At 46.5% G+C, this 25,355-nt stretch overlaps 1 protein-coding gene across 2 annotated transcripts in view; it reads right to left on the reverse strand.

Annotated features, from left to right (window-relative positions):
* LOC116972961 (solute carrier family 4 member 1 adaptor protein) overlaps window positions 1–25,355 on the reverse strand; it is a 222,838-nt gene that overhangs the window by 43,587 nt on the left and 153,896 nt on the right. For both annotated transcript variants that reach the window (XM_033020562.1, XM_033020561.1), the window contains one exon: window positions 21,355–21,571. In XM_033020562.1, the coding sequence (XP_032876453.1) occupies window positions 21,355–21,571 (217 nt within the window). The remainder of the gene's footprint in view (window positions 1–21,354; window positions 21,572–25,355) is intronic.

The following is a 25,355-nucleotide window of genomic DNA, read 5'->3' on the forward strand; positions in this document are numbered from 1 at the left end:
CACAAGTTGTTGTTCAACTTTCTGCTTTTTAACTATAACACTTTTTGTTTTAACATAGAACATAGAAAGGTACTCCGTCTGAAGAAGGGTTCTGACCCAAAGTGTCACTGATTCCTTTCCTCTGGTGTCTGAAGAAGGGTTCCGACCTGAAACATCACCTATTCCTTTTCTCCAGAGATGCTGCCTGACCTGCTGTGTTAAGGGCCTGTCCCACTTGGCGATTTTTTCGGCGACTGCCGGCATCATTGACTGATGTATCAGGTCACCGAAAAATTTGCAGCGTGACATGGCGTGATGACGTATTGACGCAAGCTGTTTTTTTAAGCGTCGCAACATTTTTTTTGTCGCCGCTGGATTTTGAAATGTTCGAAATCTTTTGGCAACACTGATATGACGCCGAAAAAATCGCCAAGTGGGACAGGCCCTTGACTCCAGCACTTTACGTCTACAGCGGTAGAACTGCTGCCTCACAGCGTCAGAGACCCGGGGGTTTGACCCTGACTACGGGTGCTGTCTGTACGGAGTATGTACGTTCTCCCCGTAACCGGCGTGGGATTTCTCCGAGATCTTCGGTTTCCTCCCACACTCCATCGAAGGGATCTATCGCAGTCGCTGCCTCAAAAAGGCTGCCAACATCATCAAGGACCCACACCATCCTGTCCACACACTCATCTCTCCGCTGCCAATAGGTAGAAGGTACAGAAGCAGCTTCCATCCCCACAGCGATCAAGCTATTAAACTCGCCATCAACTCTGAACTATAAGAGCCTATTGCACTTTATCTGTTTATTTATGTGTATATATATATATATATATATATATATATTCTATGCTATATAGACGCACTGAACTGTTCTGCATTTATGCCTACAATACTGTTGTGCTGCAGCAAGCAAGAATTTCATTGTCCTATCTGGGACACATGACAATAAACTCTCTTGACTTGACTTGATGTACAGGTTTGTAGGTTAATTGGCTTGGTATAAATGTTTAAAATTTTTTTCGCTAGTGTGTGTAGGTTAGTGTTAGTGTGCCGGGGATCGCTGGTCGGTGAGCCAAAGGGCCTGATTCCGTGCTGTATCTCGAAACTAATCTAGACTAAACATTCACCACCACCCCTGGCAGTGCGTTCCAGGCCTCCACCACTCCATAGGAAACGTCTCTACCCTTGTGCTCCATGTTCCTTGCAAAGAATAGCAACATTCCCAAATCCTTGCTGTACCTACTCGGAATTCCTTTGTTTCACCTACAATGGTCCATGCCCCTTTGCATTGCAACTACTCGTGGTCATGCTCCATTGCCACAATACAGGCACCTTGCGTATATGTGAGGTTATGTGACGTTATCCATTTTTGTGGCAAGATCAGGAAGGCAGATTATGAACTGAATGGTGTCAGATTAGAAAAAGGGGAGGTGCAACAAGACCTGGGTGTGCTTGTACATCAGTCGCTGAAAGTAAGCATGCAGGTACAGCAGGCAGCGAAGAAAGCTGATGGCATGTTGGCCTTCATTGAGAGATGATACGAATTTAGGAGCAAGGAGGTCCTGCTGCAGTTGTACAGGGCCCTGGTGAGATCGCACCTGGAGTATTGTGTGCCATTTTGGTCTCCTAATTTGAGGAAAGACATTAAGGGAGTGCAGCGTAGGTTTACCACGTTAATTCCCGGGATTGCGGGACTGACGTATGATGAAAGAATAGGGTCGACGGGGCTTGCATTCACTGGAATTTGGAAGGATGAGAGGGCATCTTACAGAAACATACACAATTCTTAATGGATTGGACAGGCTAGATGCAGGAAAATTGTTCCCGATGTTGGGGGAGTCCAGAACCAGGGACACAGTTTAAGAATAAGGGGTAAGGCCATTTAGGACTGAGATTAGGAAATACTTTTTCACCCAGAAAGTTGTGAATCTGTGGACTTCTCTGCCACAGAAGGTAGTGGAGGCCAATTCACTGGATGTTTTCAAGAGATAGTTACATTTAGCTCTTAGGGCTAACGGAATCAATGGACATGGGGAGAAAGCAGGAACGGGATACTGATTTTAGATGATCATCCATGATCATATTGAACGGTTCACAAGGCCAAATGGCCTACTCCTACACCTATTTTCTATGTTTCTACGCAGGGGTCACATTCTTGAAAAGCAGCACCCAATTCAAAAACGGGGAAACATATAAATGTAATCATTTGACAAGATTAAATTTGAGTACGTTACATCAAAAAATACAGTTGTCAATTAGGTTTTGGTATTAAACAAGTTTGCTATTATAAAAACAGAACTGTCATCTGTCCACGTTCTCCAGAGATGCTGCCTGACCCGATGAGCTACTTGTCCAGCACTTTGTGTTTTATTTTGTAAACTGGCATCTGCATTTGCTTGCAAATACCCCTTCCAAAGTGATTAACCATTTCACAATTTCCCACGTTTCTTCTCCGCTTCTTGCTGAATGGTTACCTCCCATGTTTGAGATGGTTTCACACAGCCCCGGCCTAAAGTACTCCTCGCAAATTTGTGGCCTCAATCTAGCGGGATCCCCTTGTGCTGCCTTGAAACTTTTGCCCGTGTGGAGCCTTCAACTTTGCAAGGAGGCGATGAGCCATTTCGGATCAATCTTCTGGATCATTCTACTATGATCAGCTCGAATTGAGAATACAAAGGCACAAAGGATTACTTTTCTCTCTGGTAAGTGCTGCTCGAATCTGCCTGCATTTCAAAAACAATTTAACGGCAGCTATTTGGGCTGAGACTCTTATTACAGAGTGTAATACATTTAAACACAATAGACAGGGTTCAGTTTCCATGGAAGCCATTAACCAGGACACTGCATCAGAAGCAGAGAAAATTACAGATCAGAGGTATTCAGCACACTTGTAGCTGCACTGATAACATGACAAATGTTATTAACCTGCTATATGAACTTTGATTATGCAGCTGGATATTTTCCTTTTTTCTTCCAAGGATGCACAAGTTTAGATTTCCACATTAAAAATCAGACATGGAATTTTCCCAAGCCTGGTCCATAGAAAGTAGATAGATACAAAGTGCTGTAGTAACTCAGTAGGTCAAACAGCATCTCTGGAGAAAAGGAATAGGCGACGTTTCGGAACGAGACCTTTCTTCAGACCGTCATTCATAGAATGTAGAACAGTACAGAGTAGGAGGTGGCCCTCCGGCCCACAATGTTTGCACTTTACATAGAAACATAGAAATTAGGTGCAGGAGTAGGCCATTCGGCCCTTCGAGCCTGCACCGCCATTCAATATGATCATGGCTGATCATCCAACTCAGTATCCCGTACCTGCCTTCTCTCCATACCCTCTGATCCCCTTAGCCACAAGGGCCACATCTAACTTAAATATAGCCAATGAACTTGTCAACAAAATAGAGAGAGTACAGAGGAGATTTACTAGAATGAACTGGCCTCGACTACCCTCTGTGGCAGGGAGTTCCAGAGATTCACCACTCTCTGTGTGAAAAAAGTTCTTCTCATCTCGGTTTTAAACTGATCTCATCTGCCTGTCGATGATCTATGTCCTTTTATTACATGGACTTCCATTAAAAAGCCTCTTTAGTTTAGTTTCGTATATTTAGAGATCCAGTCCAGGCCCGTGCCGACCAGTGATCCCCGCACACTAGCATTATCCTATGCACACTAGGGACAATTTACAAATTTTTACCGAAGCCAATTAGCCTACAAACCTGCATGTCTTTGGAGTGTGGGAGGAAACCGGAGCACCCGGAGAAAACCCACGCGGTCACGAGGAGAAGGTACAAACTCCGCACAGACACCTGTAGTCAGGGTCGAACCCGGGTCTCTAGCGCTGTAAGGCAGCAGCTCTACCGCTGTGCCACTGTGCCGCCCCGCTGAAATGCCGTCATCGTATCTGCCTCCACCACCACCCCTGGCAATACCTTCCAGGCACCCACCGCTCTCGGTGTTAGCCCTGCACATCTCCATTAAACTTCCCCCCTCTCATGTTAGAGCTTTAGTTTAGTTTTAGACATTTCCACCCTGAGAGCAAGGTTCTGACTGTCTACCCTATCTATGCTGTCCACGTCAAAGCGTTAAAATAAATTAGAAATGTATAACATTAATGTTAAGTTTCACAGTCCATTGACACAGACACATACTTTTATTTTGCTGGTATAAGAAACTGCAACATTTGTAAATCTCGACAATTACAACCAATTAATACGCAATCAAAAGAAATGGATGTTAAATACAGTCAGTATGGTAAACGTATAGACATTTGGAAATAAATAAACTATTAGTTACAACTGAGGCTGATCTGAAGCCTCAGTTAGTAATGGCCAGTTCTCACGGTGCGACCTGAAGCAAGATGTCACCCGAGTGAAGTGGTCGTGGTCCAGCACGAGTTCCGCACGATATAACGGGGGTAGATAAAGAGTTCCCACGGTACTCGGCATTTCTGTTATTCGTGCGAGTGACTTGTCCGTCTCCCGATCTTTCCCGTTAATCTTGAATGAACATCGTGGACTGTAGTGTTGTTAATCACGTGGTACAAATGATGTTACTTTTTTTCACACACTATATTGGTTTTTTTCACCCGAGCTCTTTAATGAGCTGAAGAATAATCTGGTTTTTTTTAGACAAATGTTGTTTGGTGCGATGCACCTTCTCTCAATATGTGCAAGAAGTCGTCTTTTTATTTTGTCAAATAGGAATAAAGACTGTGTCTCACATTGACCGTGATGATTGTCTTATTTTATTATCTACTGAGAGGTGACACTTTCAGTCTGAAGAAGGCTCTCGACCCGAAACGCCACCCGTTCCTTCTCTCCAGAGATGCTGCCTGTCCCGCTGAGTTGCTCCAAGCAACTGGTGTCTATCTTCAAAGGACTGACCACCGGGCTGGATGTCGGGGCTGGCGTGTTGCGTTTCACAGACCGAACTGTCCAATTAATAGTAACAGATGGGCACTCCCTCTCAACCACATTCTCTTGCCTTCTCCCCATAACCTCCTGACAGCCGCACTAATCAGGAATGTATCTATCTCTGCCCCTATTCTTCACCCTTTTGACAGTAGTTTTGTTTTATTGGAGACGCGGGAGACAGCGGATGCTGGAATACTGAGCAAAACACGAAGTGCTGGAGGAACTCGGTGCATTTGTGTTTAAGAAGGAACTGCAGATGCTGGAAAATCGAAGGTACACAATAATGCTGGAGAAACTCAGCGGGTGCAGCAGCATCTATGGAACGAAGGAAATAGGCAACGTTTCGGCCCGAAACGTTGCCTATTTCCTTCGTTCCATAGATGCTGCCGCACCCGCTGAGTTTCTCCAGCATTCGTGTGTGTGGGTGGGAGTTGGGGGGAGGGGGGGGGGAGAGAGATAAGGCAGCCTAAAGAAAGGGTCGCCTGTCCATTTCCCTCCGTAGTTGCTGCCTGGCCCGCGGAGTTCCTCCAGTCATGCCTGTGTGAGAGGGAGGGATGGAGAGAGAGAGAGAGAGAGAGAGGCACACGCAAGGTGGATGTGAAATCTCACCTGCCTGTTTCAGTGACAGACACCCACCGCCAGTAAATGAAGACACCCCCATCTGTCTCCCCCTCCTCTCCCTCGATTCCCCCACCTTTCCCTCCCAACTCCAGTCCCGTCCCGACCCCCTGGGAAACTGAAGGGAGTTGCCTGCCCGCTGTAATTAAAGAGTTCCCACGGTAGACTGTAAAACTGGGACCCTGGTTCTGGACTCCCCCAACATCGGGAACATTCTTCCTGCATCTAGCCTGCCCAATCCCGTAGATACGGATTAGACCGGTATCCAGTTATTTACTTTATTAATGATTTTAATTAAATATTGATAACATCAGGCCGCAAACGTTATTTCTTGAGTATTAGTGCTGGACTTTGACTCGACCTTCCTAGTTAGCCGGCGCCTGAGACTGAGCCAAGCAATGTCCAGACCTGACATCAACACAAAGTGATGGAGGAACACAAAGGGTCAGGCTCGTCCAACGCTCTGTGTTTTGCTCGTGATTCCTGCGTCTGCAGTTCCTCGTGTCTACAGACCAGAGTTGCCACTTGACTCCGAGATGACCATCACAGAGCATACGGAAGATAGACACGAAATGCTGGAGTAACACAGCGGGATGGGCAGCAACTCTGGAGAGAAGGAATGTGTGACGTTTCGGTTAGAGACCCTTCCTCAGAGTCTCGTCCCGAAACTTCACCCATTCCTTTTATCCAGATGCTGCCCGTCCATGATGTTATGTCTGTCTCCAGTATTACTGTGTCTATCATCGGCGCAAACCAACATCTACAGTTCTTTCCGACACATTATGATTAGAGGATACCGTCTCGCCATCACTCGGATTACCCGCTTCATTTCCAAAACGTTGCCACCTCTCTTTACTTTGCTTACTGAAGCCTGATCCTTGTCAGACCCAGTGCTCTATCGCCCAGCCTCTCATCTTTCAATCGGGTTCGGCCAGGAAGGAACTGCAGATGCTGGATTAAAACGAAGATAGGCACAACATGTAGCTCAGCGGGACAAGCAGCATATCAGAAGGGTCTCGACCCGAAATGTCACCCATTCCTTCTCCCCAGAGATGCTGCCTGCCGTCGATTTACTCCAGCATTCTCTTTAAACCGGCATCTGCTGTTCCTTCCGACACATGCACAAGAAATAGGCAACTTTTCGGGCCGAAACGTTGCCTATTTCCTTCGTTCCATAGATGCTGCTGCACCCGCTGAGTTTCTCCAGCATTTGTGTGTGGGGGTGGGAGTTGGGGGGGGGGGTGAGATAAGGCAGCCTGAAGAAAGGGTCGCATGTCCATTTCCCTCCGTAGATGCTGCCTGGCCTGCGAAGTTCCTCCAGTTTTAGAAACTGCTTTAGACAAAAAGAGACACAAACTGCTGGAGTAAAATAGCTCAGCAAGTGAGGTACCTGAACACGCAAAAATGAAAAAGAATGAAAATGTGATTATTTCACCTCCCTTCAACTATTTTGTGTTTCAGCATGAGAGGGATTATAACATTAGAGACATTCATCTTGTAGTGATGTGTTAATGAAGAATTGCAGACATCAATCTGATAGTTAAAAATATATTTATTTAACAATGAGGTAAAACAAGCACTGACAATCAAACTGCTCAGTTACCGTTCGCAGGAGTTCCCACGGTACCCGCAAGAGTTATTACGGATATCGCACGGATATCGCACTGGCCACTATGTTCATACAATGTTGCAATGCTGCTCAAGTCACTCTTGGAGAAATTCAAAAATGTTTGAATTTTCTCCCGACCTTACCAAGTCACACGACTACCTGCCGTTAGCGCCACGGAGGTCCTCGGTGGTCCACGAATGCCGTACTGCTATCGCAGAAGGTTCCCACGATGTTAAATCTTGTTAAGTCTTGCTTCAGGTCGCACAGTGAGAAAGCCCTTTAACTAATCTGAACTAGTCTCCTTATCTGAAGACCGACACAAAAAGTTGGAGTAACTCAGTCGGTCAGGCAGCATCTCTGGAGAGAAGGAATAGGTGACGTTTCGGGTCGAGATCCTTCTTCAGACTGAGAGTCAGAGGAAAGGGGGACAAGAGATATAGACGGTACTTAGGACAAATGAATGGAAGATATGGAGGAAGCAACGATAGTCAAGGAAATGTGGAGCCCACAATGGTCCATTGTTGGCCGCGGGATGGGCGATGACGTGTTATGGTGGTGGCCCGTCGGTAACGACGATGGCGGGCTGCGCAGTCTCAGTTCTGGTGAGTTCTGACATGGCTTGCGAGTCCACTTCGTGAAGCACACACTCGAGGGCAGTGGGGGCAGATGAAGGGCATCGCTGGCGGGTTCTGGGCGCCAGCCTTCCTCCTCTCCCTGGCTTTGTTAAGTTGCTCTAGTCGGCCGTCCTCTGCAGGCTTCCAGTTGCTTGGGCGCAAGGCCACAATAGTGGAGATGGTCCTTGACGCGATCTTTGTACCGCTTCCTGGGACACTCGCGTTTCCTTTGTCCCTGGGAGAGCACGCGGTAGAAGCCCTATCGAGGCATGCGGGTTTCATCCATCCTGATGACGTGCCCAGTCCATCGGAGCTGTGCTTTGATGATTCAGACAGTGAATCTGAACAGGACGACAGTAAAACTAGTACGATGACTATGGTGGGGGAACGGACAGAGTGAGAGGGCATCCCCGGAGACCAGAGACTGGGAGGATGGTGCGCGGTGACAACAACAGACATGACGGGAGAGGAGAGAGGCCGGTGGGAGAGGAGAAGGATCCGGGGTCTGACCCTACCGCGTCCTGAAGGCCGCTGCGGGAGGCACCCGCAGGGCGCAAAGGTGGACGGGCGAGGAGAGTGACCTCAGTCGCTGGTCGACCAGGGGAAGGCGATGGCTGGAGGTCCGCAGCAGCCTGGGGCTCGTCTGAATCGGACACCGCTCATAACAATTGCAGCGGGGACCGGACTTAGCAAATGGTGCCAAACATGGTTCCTAGGAAGGAACTGCAGGTGCTGGTTTACACCGAAGATAGACACAAGATTGCTGGAGTAACTCAGCCGGACAGGCAGCATCTCTGAAGAGAAGGAATGGGTGACGTTTCGGGTCGAGACACTTCTTCAGACTGAGAGTCAAGGTGGAGGGAGACACAGAGATAAGGAAGGGTATGTTGTGAAAACGAGACATTAAAGGGGATGTGGTTCAAGGAAAATGTAGAATAGATCATTGTTAGCTCGGAGAAGGTGACAACCAAACACAGATAAAATGTCATCAGGGGGACAGTCAGTGGTCGGAAAACTAAGAAGTGGGAGGGATAGAGAGGGAAAGCAAGGGTTACTCGAAGTTAGGGAAGTCAATTCTCATACCACTAGGGTGCAAGCTGCCCAAGCGAAATATGTACTACTGTATCCGCTGTTCCAGCGAATCAGCGAAACTAAGCTCAGGTTCGGCGATCGTTTCGCTGAACACTTCTGCTCAGTCTGCCTAAAACTACCTGATCTCCCAATTGCTAAACACTTTTTTGCACAATCATGTCATAAGAACATCTAAATCATCTATATTTGTGTTATCCAAGCCGCTGACAGTGTTCTTCTGACACCGAAGTGCCATCATCCCGGCGAGAGAGCCTGAAACATCGGGCTGCCGTAGCAGCGACTGCGGAGGCCTCAAATAGGCCCTGACCACTGGTGAACATAAAGGAAGTGGACTGAACTTTGCTGCCTTCCCTCACAGTGGGAAACGTTGATCCCGCTGTGAGGGGATGTTTTTTTAATGTTTAATGTTAAATTCCATAATGTTATGTTTATCTTATTTGTGTGCTGCAATGGCAAATCAAATTTCACTGCACCAATTGGTGTATGTGACAATAAATATCCTTTGTCCTTTGTCCTTATTGTCATCCATGATCAATATTTTCATACAAAATATCCACAGTATAGTTACATTTGAAACACTCTTCCATCTTCCTCTAGTCATGGGGTTCGGGGATTGGGAGGGGCCTCACAAGTGGAATAACCTCTTCATCTAAATCCGGCACTGGGTATGGTGATACTCTACTGGACTGTTTGTAGGAAAGGAATTTCACTGGGCAGTTGCACTTCGCACTATTGAACAATTGAGACTAAAGGGCCTGTCCCACTTGGGCGTCATTTGCGTGTCATTTACGCGACATCATTTACGTGTCACGATGCGTGCATTGTGACGCGCACGTGATGTTTGCATGGTGCGCATTACGTGCGGTGGTACGTGGTGACATAGGCAGTGACGCGTGGTCGCGCACGGTGCCCCAGGATTTTGGGATGTACAAAATCTTCGCGCGCCATCTGCGTGACGCGCAAATGATGCCCAAGTGAGACAGGCCCTTAAGGCTTTGATCCAGTGGCAAGAGGAACAGAGACATACCCTGCTGCCATATAAAACCTTGCCACTTATATAAGAGAGGCATATATGGGGTAGCTTTGACATACAGTGATAAAACAAGCCCTTCTGCTCACAGAGTCCACGCTGACCATCGATCACCCGTTCACACTAGTTCTATGTTGTTCAATTTTTCCACTCTTTACACTCTCGGGGGAATTCACAGAGGGCCAATCAACCTACAAATCCGGATGTCTTTGGGATGTGGGAGGAAAGCAGAGCACCCGGAGGAAACCCATCTTGTCACAGGGAGAAACTTCACAGACAGCACCCGAGGTCAGGATTGAACCCAGATCTCTGGCGCTGTGAGGCAGCAGCCCTACCTGCTGCGCGACTGTGTTACCCACTGTCAAGAACCTTTATCCCAGGGCGGAAATATCATGAACTTGAGCGCGTCGTATTAACGTGAGAGGGACAAGGTTTAAAGGAGATGTGCCAGGTGAGTTGAACACGCCGGCAAGGTTGGGGGTGAAGGCAGATAGTGGCATTGAAAAAGCAACATGGATATGCAGGGAATGGAGGAAGATGGTTCACGTGCAGGCAGTTGAGACCCCTTGGACATTGTGGGTCGAAGAGGCTGTTACAGGGCTGCATTTCTCTATGTAGAAACCGGGAACTGCGGACGCTGGTTTTTTCAAAGATGGACACCAAGTAAGTCGGCGGGTCAGGCAGCACCTCTGGAGAACATGGAATGGTGACGTTTCCAGTCGGGACCCTTCTTCCGAAGCCTCTATGTTCGAGGGCCGTGGCCAAGTAATTGACAAAGTGGGATGTACCGGAAGGCAAAGCCATACTCATCTCTGCTTGTCAACCACAAGCTGATAGCAATCTTAGCCCACTAAAGACATATCGGAAAAGACAGGTACACGGTGTTATTGTCACAGATGAGCTATGATCTCGATGAACGGAGGGGGATAAATATATTACTTTTGCTCCTACATTAGAGTGTGTCACCTCAGCTTTAATAACTTCACTGTCAAGATGCAAATTTATATGTATACTATCTTGCTATGATGGTTTGAGAACTGAGAAATGAAAACCTAATCAATCGAATTGGCAATCAGAACAACACAAAACTCCCTTGCAGTCATCCAGAGATTAGGTTCAGGATATAATTATTCCCCCTGTATCTTATTTTGTTCACAGTGTTGGTGTGAAATGTCCCTATTAGTTTGAGGCCTGGTTCATCTTCCATTGCTTAATCAAAACTGTCAGCATGTATATTTATCACTGGCAAATTGCTCTTGTCCTTACTGACAGATCTGTAAGTATTTCAGCTATTTTTCATATAACTCAAACTGATCTTTCCAGACACAGCACCAATTTGGAAAAAACAGCAGCAAAAAAATAACATTGATATAACATGCTGGTTTATACCAAAGGTAGACACAAAATGCTGGAGTAAATCAGCCTGTCAGGCGGCATCTCGGGAGAAAATGGATAGGTGATGTTTCAGGGTCGGGTCTGAACAAGGATCCCGACCCAAAACGTTACCAATCCAGTTTTCTCCAGAGATGCTGCCTAACCCGCTGAGTTACTCCAGCATTTTGCGCCTATCATTTATATTAAAGCGCCATATTGCAGCCTCTGGACATCTCAGAGTAGATACAAGCCAATGTGGTTTAGTTTTGGAAAGAACTGCAGATGATGGTTTAAATCGAAGGGAGACACGAAATTAGATTACTATTTAAATGGCGTCAAGTTGGGAAAAGGGGAAGTACAAGGGGATCTGGGGGTCCTTGTACATCAGTCTATGAAAGTAAGCATGCAGGTACAGCAGGCAGTGAAGAAAGCGAATGGCATGTTGGCCTTTATAACAAGAGGAATCGAATATAGGAGCAAAGAGGTCCTTCTGCAGTTGTACAGAGCCCCAGTGAGACCACACCTGGGGTATTGTGTGCAGTTTTGGTCCCCTAATTTGAGGAAGGACATTCAAGCTATTGAGGGAGTGCAACGTAGGTTTACAAGGTTAATTCCCGGGATGGCGGGACTGTCATATGCTGAGAGAATGGAGCAGCTGGGCATGTACACTCTGGAGTTTAGAAGGATGAGAGGGTATATCATTGAAACATATAAGATTGTTAAGGGCTTGGACACGCTAGAGGCAGGAAACATGTTCCTGATGTTGGGGGAGTCCAGAACCAGGGGCCACAGTTTAAGAATAAGGAGTAAGCCATTTAGAACGGAGACGAGGAAACACTTTTTCTCACAGAGAGTGGTTAGTCTGTGGAATTCTCTGCCTCAGAGGGCGGTGGAGGCAGGTTCTCTGGATGCTTTCAAGAGAGAGCTAGATAGGGCTCTTAAAAATAGCGGAGTCAGGGGATATGGGGAGAAGGCAGGAACGGGGTACTGATTGGGGATGATTAGCCATGATCACATTGAATGGCGGGGCTGGATCGAAGTGCCAAATGACTTACTCCTGCACCTATTGTCTATTGTCTAAAATGCTGGAGTAACTCAGCAGGACAGGCAGCATCTCCGGAGAGAAGGAATGGGTGACGTTTCGGTTCGAGACCCTTCTTCGGACTGATGTCAGGGGAGGGGGCGGGACAGAGATAGAATGTTCATTTTAATTTCTAGCACTTCATTTTTTTCCTTCATTTTTTTGAATTACTTTGCTGCAAGTAGTTAAATATCACACAGCACGGTTCCTTAAGACAGACACAAAATGCTGTAGTAATTCAGCAGGTCAGGCAGCATCTCTGGAGAAAAGGAATAGGTCACGTTTTGGGTCGAGACCCTTCATTTACACCTCACGTTGCCTCGGCAAGGCCAGCAGCATAATCAAGGATAAGTTGCACCTTGGCCACTCCCTCTTCTCCCCATTAGGCAAAAGTAGTAGAAGTTTGAAAACGCAGAACTCCAGATTCAGGAACAGTTTCTTCCCAGCTGTTATCTGGCAACTGAATCATCCTACCACAACCAGAGAGCAGTGCTGACCTCCCTCATTGGAGACCCTCGGACTATCCTTGATTGAACTTTGCTGGCTTTACCTTGCACTGAACGTTATTCTCCTATCGTGTAATCATGTATTATCATGCAGCAAAAGCTTTTCACTGTACCTCGGTACACGTGACAATAAACTAAACTAAACTTCAGACTTAAGACTTCAAACCTGAAGAGGGACCTCGACCTGAAACGTCACCTATTCTTTTTCTCCAGAGATGCTGCCTGTCCCCCTGAGTTACTCCAACATTTTGTGTCTATCCTGAGTGTAAACCATTATCTGTAGTTCCTTTCTGCACGATCCTTTAAAATTTGATGTAAGGCTGACACCGCCCCCTGAGGCAGAGAATTCCACAGACAGGTGGAACAAAATGCCAGAGAAAATAATTGAGGCAGGAACAATAACAACATTCTCTGTGTAAGAAAACCCCCCTTTAGCACCCTCTAACCTCCTTTAAAACTTCTTCTTCTTACTTTAAACCTATGCCCTCTTGTATTGAATACCCTCACTTACCATGCTAAAAAGATTCTGGATACCCTGCCTTTGCCTCTTAGATTTATACACCTCTAACTGGTCACCCCATCAGATTCTTTGCTCCAAGGTTCGGGTGGCATGGTGGCGTAGCGGTAGAGTTGCTGCCTTACACTGCCAGCGATCCGGGTTCAATCCTGACTACGGGCGACGTCTGTATGGCGTTTATACGTTCTCCCTGTGACCACGTGGGTTTTCTCCGGGTGCTCTGGTTTCCTCCCCCACTCCAAAGACATACAGATTTGTAGATTAATTGGCTTCTGTAAATTGTAAATTGTCCCTAGAGTGTGTAGGATAGTGCTAGTCGGTGCAGAGCCGGTGGGCCAATGGGCCTGTCTCTACGCTGTAAATGTAACCAGCAACTTGTCAAGTTCCTAAGAATAAATATCACCATGAACTTTTTCTGGATGATCCATAGCGAAGCAATGGCCATGAAAGCAGACTAACGCCTCTACGTCCTTAGAAGGCTTAGGAAGTTCGGCATGTCCCCAACAACTCTAACCAATTTCTACAGATGCGCATTTTATCAGGATGCATCACAGCTTGGTTTGGGAACAGTTCCATCCATCAGGACCCTTCACTGAAGACATAAAAAGCTGTCATAACTCAGCGGGTCAGGCAGCATCTCTGGAGAACATAAATAGGTGATGTTTCGGGTCACTGAAGAAGGGAAACTACTGAAACGTCACCCATCCATGTTCTCCAGAGATGCTGCCTGACCCGCTGTGCTACTCCAGCACTTTGGGTACTTTTGTATCTGAGGTTCCTGGTTTCTACGGCAAACTCTCTTCGCAAAATGCTCGCACGTTCTGCCTGGCGAAGGAGTGGAGGAAGATTTCAGTTGCAAGACATTTCAGAATTTTGTTTGGATGGAAATTAAATGAGGTTATAACTGTTTACGCAGGAAAACAATGGGAAAAATCGGCACGACAATACCCAATGGTAAATGCTGACATAGATGCACGATCAAAAATTGGGCAATAAATAGGTTTTCCTGTAACCGAGTGTGATTATCTTACAATCTATGGACAAATGTTTAAACTAAAGCAAAATATGCTGGAGATGCTCAGCAGGACGTGTCACATCCCAGGAGAGGGAAAAACAAATAATCTTTCAAGTCCCTGACTTTATATCAGAACCTAAGGACCATTAACTTGCAACGCTTACTCTGTTTTTTTGTTTAGAGTCCCAGAGTCATACAGCACAGACATCATTAGGCAGCTGCACAAGTCATTGGAGTGCTGTGTGCATTTCTGGACAGCTAGCTGCGGGAAAGACGTCATTAGAAATTGGAAAAAGGCAGAAGAGATTCACCAGGCCGTTTCCTGGGCTGGAGGGCTTGCATTGTGGGGAGACTTTTTCGTTGGAGTGTATTAGGCTGAGGCGTAGCCTTTCTGAGGCCCACAAGATCACGGGGGACATGGATAAAGTGAACGCTGACAGTCTTTTTCCCCTCAAGGTTGAGGGTTCTAAAACTAGAGCACACAGGCTTAAGGTCAAAGATTTAAGAGGGACATTGGAGGTAGTGTTTCCACTCAGAGGACAGTCCATATCTGGAATGAACTACCAGAGGAAGCTGTATAATTAAGACTTTTAAAAGACCTTTGGCCAGATTTTTTAGTTTAGAGATAGTGCCTTCGGCCCAGCGAGTCCGCACCGACCAGCGATCCCCGCACACTAACACTATCCTACACACACTAGGGACAATTTACATTTCTACCAAGCCAATTAACCTACAAACCTGTACATCCCTAGAGTGTGGGAGGAAACCGAAGAAACTTAGAGAAAACCCACGTGGTCGCGGGGAGAACGTACAAACTCCGTACAGACAGCACCCGCAGTCGGGATCAAACCTGGGTCTCTGGCGCGGCAAGCGCTGAAAGGCAGCAACTCTACCGCTGATCCACCGTGCAGCCCTGGACAGGAAAAGTTCAGAGGGCGATGCACAAAAAATGCAGGCAAATGGAACTAGCCCAGTGTGTAAACTTGGTCGGTACGGACAAGGTGGACAGAAGGGCCTGTTTCCCTGCTGTGTAGTTCCATGGTGTGTTTATCATTACTGTAAGTATACAGTTCACTCTGTGAGCTTTGTGTGAACAAGGAATTTCATTGCGCCCTGGTGTGTCTGGGAATAAACAAATCCAATCTAATTTAATCCAATCAAGCTGAAAAGATAACTGCTTCCCTCTCCACAGACACTGCCTCAACTGACATTTCCAGCATTTTTTGGTCGTTACACAGTAAAGCAAGTCATTTTGTGCAATCTGAGTCTCGACCCAAAACTTTGCCTGTCCATGTCCCTCCCCAGACATCGTCTGACCCATTGATGTATGCGTTGGGGAACAGTTCGGGACCAGTGATCACAATACCATTAGTTTCAATATAATTATGGAGAGGGTCAGAACTGGACCTAGGGTTGAGATTTTTGATTGGAGAAAGGATAACTTTGAGGAGATGCGAAAGGATTTAAAAGGAGTAAATTGGGACATTTTGTTTTATGGGAAAGATGTGGAAGAGAAATGGAGTACATTTAAAGGTGAAATTTTAAGAGTACAGAATCTTTATGTCCCTGTTCGGTTGAAAGGACATAGTAAAAATCGGAAAGAGCCATGGTTTTTAAGGGAAATTGGACACGGTTCGGAAAAAGAGGGAGATCTACAATAATTATAGGCAAATGAGATGCTTGAGGAGTATAAAGAATGTAAAAAGAATCTTAAGAAAGAAATTAGAAAAGCTAAAAGAAGATATGAGGTTGCTTTGGCAAGTAAGGTGAAAGTAAACCCAAAGGGTTTCTACAGCTATATTAATAGCAAAAGGATTACGAGGGATAAAATTGGTCCATTAGAGAGTCAGAGTGGACAGCTATCTGCAGAGCCAAAAGAGATGGGGGAGATATTGAACAATTTCTTTTCTTCGGTATTCACCAAGGAGAAGGATATTGAATTATGTGAGGTAAGGGAAACAAGTAGAGTAGCTATGGAAACTATGAGATTCAAAGAAGAGGAAGTACTGACACTTTTGAGAAATATAAAAGTGGATAAGTCTCCAGGTCCGGACAGGATATTCCCTAGGACATTGAGGGAAGTTAGTGTAGAAATAGCAGGGGCTATGACAGAAATATTTCAAATGTCATTAGAAACGGGAATAGTGCCGGAGGATTGGCGTACTGCGCATGTTGTTCCATTGTTTAAAAAGGGGTCTAAGAGTAAACCTAGCAATTATAGACCTGTTAGTTTGACGTCAGTGGTGGGCAAATTAATGGAAAGGATACTTAGAGATAATATATATAAGCATCTGGATAAACAGGGTCTGATTAGGAACAGTCAACATGGATTTGTGCCTGGAAGGTCATGTTTGACTAATCTTCTTGAATTTTTTGAAGAGGTTACTCGGGAAATTGATGAGGGTAAAGCAGTGGATGTTGTATATATGGACTTCAGTAAGGCCTTTGACAAGGTTCCTCATGGAAGGTTGGTTAAGAAGGTTCAATGGTTGGGTATTAATGGTGGAGTAGCAAGATGGATTCAACAGTGGCTGAATGGGAGATGCCAGAGAGTAATGGTGGATGGTTGTTTGTCAGGTTGGAGGCCAGTGACTAGTGGGGTGCCACAGGGATCTGTGTTGGGTCCACTGTTGTTTGTCATGTACATCAATGATCTGGATGATGGTGTGGTAAATTGGATTAGTAGTATGCAGATGATACTAAGATAGGTGGGGTTGTGGATAATGAAGTAGATTTTCAAAGTCTACAGAGAGATTTATGCCAGTTGGAAGAGTGGACTGAAAGATGGCAGATGGAGTTTAATGCTGATAAGTGTGAGGTGCTACATCTTGGCAGGACAAATCAAAATAGGACGTACATGGTAAATGGTAGGGCATTGAAGAATGCAGGTGAACAGAGGGATCTGGGAATAACTGTGCACAGTTCCCTGAAAGTGGAATCTCATGTAGATAGGGTGGTAAAGAAAGCTTTTGGTGTGCTGGCCTTTATAAATCAGAGCATTGAGTATAGAAGTTGGGATGTAATGTTAAAATTGTACAAGGCATTGGTGAGGCCAATTCTGGAGTATGGGGTACAATTTTGGTCGCCTAATTATAGGAAGGATGTCAACAAAATAGAGAGAGTACAGAGGAGATTTACTAGAATGTTGCCTGGGTTTCAGCAACTAAGTTACAGAGAAAGGTTGAACAAGTTAGGGCTTTATTCTTTGGAGCGCAGAAGGTTAAGGGGGGACTTGATAGAGGTCTTTAAAATGATGAGAGGAATAGACAGAGTTGACGTGGATAAGCTTTTCCCACTGAGAGTAGGGAAGATTCAAACAAGGGGACATGACTTGAGAATTAAGGGACAGAAGTTTAGGGGTAACATGAGGGGGAACTTCTTTACTCAGAGAGTGGTGGCTGCGTGGAATGAGCTTCCAGTGAAGGTGGTGGAGGCAGGTTCGTTTTTATCATTTAAAAATAAATTGGATAGTTATATGGACGGGAAAGGAATGGAGGGTTATGGTCTGAGCGCAGGTATATGGGACTAGGGGAGAATACGTGTTCGGCACGGACTAGAAGGGTCGAGATGGCCTGTTTCCGTGCTGTAATTGTTATATGGTTATATAGTTATATGGTTATATGATGTCATCCAGCAGCTCGTTTCTTTGCTCCAGATTCCAGCATCTACTGACTAGGTTGTCTCCTGTCTATTCAGTGGTGGTTAATAACGTCATGCCAACCATTATTTCTCCGGCACAGTGCGATGAATGAAAGGATCGGTACATAATGCATTACTACTCTGTCATCACCATTTGTGATTAACAGAGGGAATTACCCAATGTGCACCAAAATGACTGGAAGCCTTCAAAATTAGCTGAGGAATAAGGATCTTAATCTTCTCAACCAGTCGATCATGCGGGACCTTATTAAGTGCCTCACTGGACACTCAACTTCTAACGCCCTGCCTCCTATCTCCTTTGTCTCCTCCCCACAAAACTCCATCAAATAAATGAGGTGGAGATACACACACACAAACACTCATTCACACACACGCACATGCCCACACACACTCACACACACGTGCACACACACATGCACACACGCACTCACCCACCCACACACACAATCACAAACTCATACTCACACACACACACACACACTCTCACACACACCCACACTCACATACACACACACACACACTCAACACAGACACACTCACACACACACACACATGCCCACTCATTCACACACACTCACACATTTATACACTCTCTCAAACACACACCAACACACACATTTATACACTCACATACACAAACTCACACCCACATAGAGAACACACTCACACAAACATACAAGCACAAACATTCACACACGAACAGACACACACACTTACACACACACTCTCACACACATCTCTCACACACACGCAAACACACATATTTATACACTCTCACGCATACACACACTCACACACACACTCACAAACATTCACACACACACTCACACACACAAAGCTACGCTGACTGTCCTGAATCAGTCCTTACCTTTCCAAATTAAATAAATAATATCCCTTAGGATTTTCTCTAAAAATGTACCTATTGCTGATGCAAGGCTCATCGGCCTGCAGTTACATGGCTTAAATGGTCGAGAGATTCAAGTTCCTTGCCATAAATATCACTAATGATCAGATATGGACCAACCACATTGAAGTGTGTAGGAAGGAACTGCAGATGCTGGTTTAAACCGAAGATGGACACAAAATGCTGGAATAACTCAGCGGGACAGGCAGCTTTTCTGGATAGAAGGAATGGGTGATGTTTCAGACTGACGTCACTCCCTGATCAACACGTCCCTTCCTAACCCAAACCACCCTCTTCCCAAGTACTTTCCCCTGCAACCGCAGGACCCTTTGCCTGACACCTGACCCTTTACGACTGATGGCACAATGGGCTAAGTGTTCGGCTGGCAACCGGAAGGTAGCCGGTTCGAATCCCGCTTGGAGTGCATACTGTCGTTGTGTCCTTGGGCAAGACACTTCACCCACCTTTGCCTGTGTGTGAATGTGTGTGAATGTGTGTGAGTGATTGGTGGTGGTCGGAGGGGCCGTAGGCGCAGATTGGCAGCCACGCTTCCGTCAGGCTGCCCCAGGGCAGCTGTGGCTACAGAAGTAGCTTACCACCACCGAGTGTGACTGAGGAGTGAATGAATAATGCGATGTAAAGCGCCTTGAGTATTAGAAAGGCGCTATATAAATCCCATCCATTATTATTATTATTACCTCCCCCCTCGACTCCGTCCAAGGACACCAACAGTATTTTAAGGTGAGGCAGAGGTTTACTTGCACCTCCTCCAACCTCATCTACTGTATCCGCTGTTCCAGGTGTGGACTCCTATATATCGGCGAGACCAAGCGCAGGCTCGGCAATCGTTTCACTGAACACCTCCGCTCAGTTTGCCTAATCCTACCTGATCTCCCAGTTGCTGGACCCTTTAACTGCCCTTCCCATTCCCACACTGACCTCTCTGTCCTGGGCCTCCTCCATTGTCAGAGTGAGGCTCAGTGCAAATTGGAGGAACGGCACCTCATATTTCGCTCTGGCAGCTTACACCCCAGCAGTATGAACAATTACTTCTCTAACTTCAAGTAACACTTGCTTTCTCTCTCTCTCCATCCCTCCCCCTTCCCAGTTCTCTGACCAGTCTGACTGTCTCCGACTACATTTTATGTTTGCTTCGTTGTTACCTTCTCCCAACTAACAATGATGCATTTTACAATTTTCATTGATTTCATTCCCTTTGCCCTGTTTTCACACCTTACACTTCCTTATCTCTGTATCTCCCTCTTCCCTGACTCTCAGTCTGAAGAAGGATCTAACCACATTGAAGTAGCAGCCAAGAAGGCACACCAACGCCTCTACATCCTTTGAAGATAGAGGAAATTTGGCACGTCTCCACAGACTCTTACAAACTTCTAGATGCATCAAAATGGGAGAGACTTGGATCAGAGGGCACAGCCTTAGAATAATATAATGTTCCCTCAGAATGGAGATGAGGAGGAATGTCTTTAGCCAGAGGGTGGTGAATCTGTGGAATGCATTGCCACAGACAGTTGTGGAGTCCAAGCCATTGGGTATTTTTAAAGTGGAGATTGATAAACTTGATTAGTAAGGGCGTCAGATTATGTGTAGAAGGAATTCACTGGAATTTAGAAAGATGAGAGGGTATCTTATAGAAACGTATAACATTATAAAAGGACTGGACAAGCTAGATGCAGGAAAATGTTCCCAATGTTGGGGGAAGTCCAAAACTAGGGGCCACAGTCTAAGAATAAAGGGGATGCCATTTAAAACTGAGATGAGAAAAAAACCTTTTCACTCAGAGAGTTGTGAACTTGTGGAATTCTCTGCCACAGAGGGCAGTGGAGGCCAATTCACTGGATGAATTTAAAAGAGAGTTAGATAGAGTTCTAGGGCTAGCGGGATCAAGGGGGATGGGGAGAAGGCAGGCACGTTTTTTTTGCCATGTTTTGCATGCGACAAAGATCCAGAGGAGAGATGCAGAAGCACCATCTCTCATCTTCGTTATAATAATTCCCTCTTCTAAAAGCAGAACAATGACAAAAGATAAAGAAAAAACACACAGCTACCAATGACTTGTTTGCCTATCGTCGCTACTTTTTTGCATAACTTTCATTCATTTGTTCTACATCTCTCTACATCACCGTCTATATCTCTCGTTTCCCTTTCCCCTGACTCTCAGTCTGAAGAAGGGTCTCGACCCAAAACGTCGCCTATTCCTTTTCTCCAGAGATGCTGCCTGTCCTGCTGAGTTACTCCAGCTTTTCGTGTCTATCTTCGGCTTAAACCAGCATCTGCAGTTCCTTCCTACACAAAACAATGACAAACATTGTCATACTGCCACAAGGTCACACAGCCAGGGTCGTAAGGCCATCAGGCAAGATCTCCACTGGCAATCCACATTCTCTAATCTCTGCAAGAAATTGCCTTTAAACTCACCATCACTCTGGCTGGGACCTTTTGATGTATCGCTGAAATGAGACGGGTCTGATTTGTGTTCCAACTCTTGTTCTTGAGACCTGCCGCCAGACTTGTTCTTCTTTGAAGCTGCTTCCTCCGCCACATCCTCGTCCTCTTCCTCTTCCTCCTCAAATGCTTGGCTCTCCTTCATGTTGAATAAACTACTGTGTGGCTCGGGGCGTTTTGGTGGCAATTTCTGAATGGAAAGAAAGAATGAGAGAAATATTTTACTGAGAAGAGTTTTCTATTGGAATAGAGATATCCGATAATGCCATCAAATGTCCCAGACAATCAATCGTCTCAGACATCCAAATTATAATTGTGGCCTATTTAGTTTAGTTTAGAGATAGTCAGGTCAAGTCAAGTCACGAGAGTTTATTGTCATGTGTCCCAGACAGGACAATGAAATTCTTGCATTGCTGTAGCACAACAGGATATATAAATACAGATCAGATCAGTGTGTCCATATACCATAGAATATATATATATATATATATATATATATATATATATATATATATACGCACATCAGTAAACAGATAAAGTGCAAAGGGTGTTATAGTTCATAATTTGTTTGAAGTTGTCTGGAGTAACATGGATAGATGACGTTACCCATCCACATTCTCCTGAGATGCTGTCTGACCCGCTGAGTTACTCCAGCACTTTGTGTCTTTAAAAAAAAAAAAACAGCACCTGCAGTTCCATGTTACTACTCTATTTTTACATAATTCAATGTCTGTTCGTAGGAACTAACTTTACAACTTTATTATCTTCTGGGAGGATAACTTCATGTAAACGATAAAAATGCTGGCAATGTTTAGGTTTAAGTTTATTATTGTTATGCGTACTGGGTTACAGTGAAAAACTTTGTTTCTGCATGCTATCCAAACAGATCAGATATATACCATACACCGGCTCGGGGCTGAGACGGCGCTCCGGTGAGGGCGGCCCGGCGCGGGGCTGAGACGGTGCTCCGGTGAGGGCGGCCCGGCGCGGGGCTGTGATGGTGCTCCGGTGAGGGCGGCCCGGCGTGGGGCTGTGATGGTGCTCCGGTGAGGGCGGCCCGGCGCGGGGCTGTGACGGTGCTCCGGTGAGGGCGGCCGGCGCGGGGCTGTGATGGTGCTCCGGTGAGGGCGGCCCGGCGTGGGGCTGTGATGGTGCTCCGGTGAGGGCGGCCCGGCGCGGGGCTGTGACGGTGCTCCGGTGAGGGCGGCCCGGCGCGGGGCTGTGACGGTGCTCCGGTGAGGGCGGCCCGGCGCGGGGCTGTGACGGTGCTCCGGTGAGGGCGGCCCGGCGCGGGGCTGTGATGGTGCTCCGGTGAGGGCGGCCCGGCGTGGGGCTGTGATGGTGGTCCGGTGAGGGGGGCCCGGCGCGGGGCTGTGACGGTGCTCCGGTGAGGGCGGCCCGGCGCGGGGCTGTGATGGTGCTCCGGTGAGGGCGGCCCGGCGCGGGGCTGTGACGGTGCTCCGGTGAGGGCGGCCCGGCGCGGGGCTGTGATGGTGCTCCGGTGAGGGCGGCCCGGCACGGGGCTGTGACGGTGCTCCGATGGCAGAGGCGGCGTTCCGGCGGCGGCGACATGAATCCGGGGCTCGGCCGCGGGCCAGTGGACGACATCGTCGGGAGCTCGCAGGTCACAGGCTGGTGCCTGTTTTCCGGAGCTCCCGCGGCAACAACTGCGTCCGCTGGACGGGAGGGCGGCAGCTTCGACCACACCGGGCATGAACCGGCCCGTTCGCGGAGCTCGGTTGAACCGCAGGACTGACTACCGGTGGGGTAACAACATATCGCCTCAGCGCAGAGGGAGAATGAGGAGGGAAGAGACAGTAACCTTGTGAACTCACTGTGGTGGATGTTAATTTGTGTTAATTGTGTGTTTTGTTGTTTATTATTATATGTATGGCTGCAGGCAACGACATTTCGTTCAGACCGACAAAGGACAAATAAAGGATCTAATCTAATCTAAATCTAATCTAAATACAATCAAGTCAAACTCAAGTACAACAGGTAGAGCAAAGGGGAAGATACAGAGTGCAGAATATAGTTCTCAGCATTGTAGCGCACCAGTTCCACAGACAAAATGATGTCCGCAATGGGGTGGAGGTGAATCGGACAGCACCCTAGCTTATGGAAGGACTGTTCAGAAGCCTGATAACACAGGGGAAGAAGCTGTTCCTGAGTCTGGTTGTGCACGCTTTCAAGCTTCTGTATCTACTGCCAGACGGGAGCGGGGAGAAAAAGGAATGACTGAGTGTGGGACAAGCCTTTGATTATGTTGGCTGCTTAAAATTGCCGAGGTTAAATCCATTCCAAGTAAGTACCATTAAATCTGTCGAGTCTTAATCATGAGCTAACTGATGTAAGGTGTCGTAAACGGCGCTATTAAACAGCGGGACAGAAAGTGCTGGAGTAACTCAGCGGGTCAGGCAGTATCTACATCCTGAAGAAGGGTTCCGAATTAAAACTTGAAAACTCCGTGCTCTAGCTTCAAAGGTGCTGCTTGATCCACTGAGTTACTGCAGCGTTTTGTATCCTGTGCAGGATTCCAGCATCTGCAGTTCCTCATTTCTACTATTAACCAGTACTTACTGATCAATACGTGTAGGAAGGAACTGCAGATGCTTGTTTACACTAAAGATAGGCACAAAATGCTGGAGTAACTCAGTGGGTCAGGCAGCATCTCTGTAGAGAAGGAATCGGCGACGTTTTGGGTCGAGACCCTTCTTCAGATTGAGCTTCTCGGTTCCCTCTCCCCTGACTCAGTCTGAAGAAGGGTCTCAACACGAAACATTGCCTATTCCTTTTCTCCAGGGATGTTGCCTGACCCGCTGAGTTACTCCAGCATTTTGTGTCTATCTTAAATTGTTTTAGAGTCCAATTTGGGTTTCATTAAGCTCATGAGGTGTAATGAAATATATGCAGGATTCAAGGATTTGGATCAATGGATGGAGGAAGCACATGGTGAAGAGCACAAATAACAATTTATCCAAACAAACGCAAGTAAAACACAGAAAAACTATCATCTATCGATAAAGAAACAATACAAGATAACAGATCTCAGGCCCCTCTGCGTATTCGAGTCTCCTCTCTGCACTGGCTGGCACCGACACTGACACACACCACAGTCCAAGCTCATCTCCTCTCTCTCTCTCTCTCTCTCTCTCTCTCTCTCTCTGTCTTCTTGGTGAAGCTCTTCTCTATCCCCGAAGATGAAGCTCATGCTCTCATGGTGGAAGCATGTTTTTATATAATTGTTATCTCTAAGAACAACAGGTGATTATGTGTCAAACTAACAATCCTCCTTGGTACCATAACGGCGTGAGTTATGTGCCCTATCAGACACCGAGCTAGTCTCGGATGTCTCTGGGAAAGCAAAGCTGATCTCAGTGACCTTGCAGGTGTCCTCATAGGATCATGTGATAGTAGAATTAGGCCATTCGGCCCATCGTCTACATCATTCAATCATGGCTGATCTATCTCTCCCTCCTAACCCCATTGTCTTGCCTTCTCCCCATTAACCCCTGACAGCGTACTAATAAAGAAATCCTTTTGATCTACTGGTCCCTTTGAATTCGCCCAAGCATTCTTCAAGCACGTCTACTTGTTTTCCGACGCAGAGTTGGAGATGCAGTGCTGCTAATTTAGCTGCCAACTGCATTTTAGCTCACATAGTCTGTTTAACCCTTACATTAGCTCCATATGCTCATCACCCCTCTTCGTTCCAACATGAACTCAAGAGTTGAATTCCAGAGCTTAAGTGACCCATTTTTCTTTACAGAGGCCAATTAACCTACAAACCTGCATGTCTTTAAGGGCCTGTCCCACTTTCACGACCTAATTCACGACCTTTTTTACTCATGGACATTTTTCATCATGCTAGAAAAAACGCCCCGACCTGCTTGATGTCACAAGTACCTACGACTAGCATCACTGCCTGCTATGACCTACCTACGACCTCCTACGGCCTTGTGACGACCATGCTG

The sequence above is a fragment of the Amblyraja radiata genome, chromosome 5, assembly GCF_010909765.2.
Source record: "Amblyraja radiata isolate CabotCenter1 chromosome 5, sAmbRad1.1.pri, whole genome shotgun sequence".
Classification (NCBI taxonomy): domain Eukaryota; kingdom Metazoa; phylum Chordata; class Chondrichthyes; order Rajiformes; family Rajidae; genus Amblyraja; species Amblyraja radiata.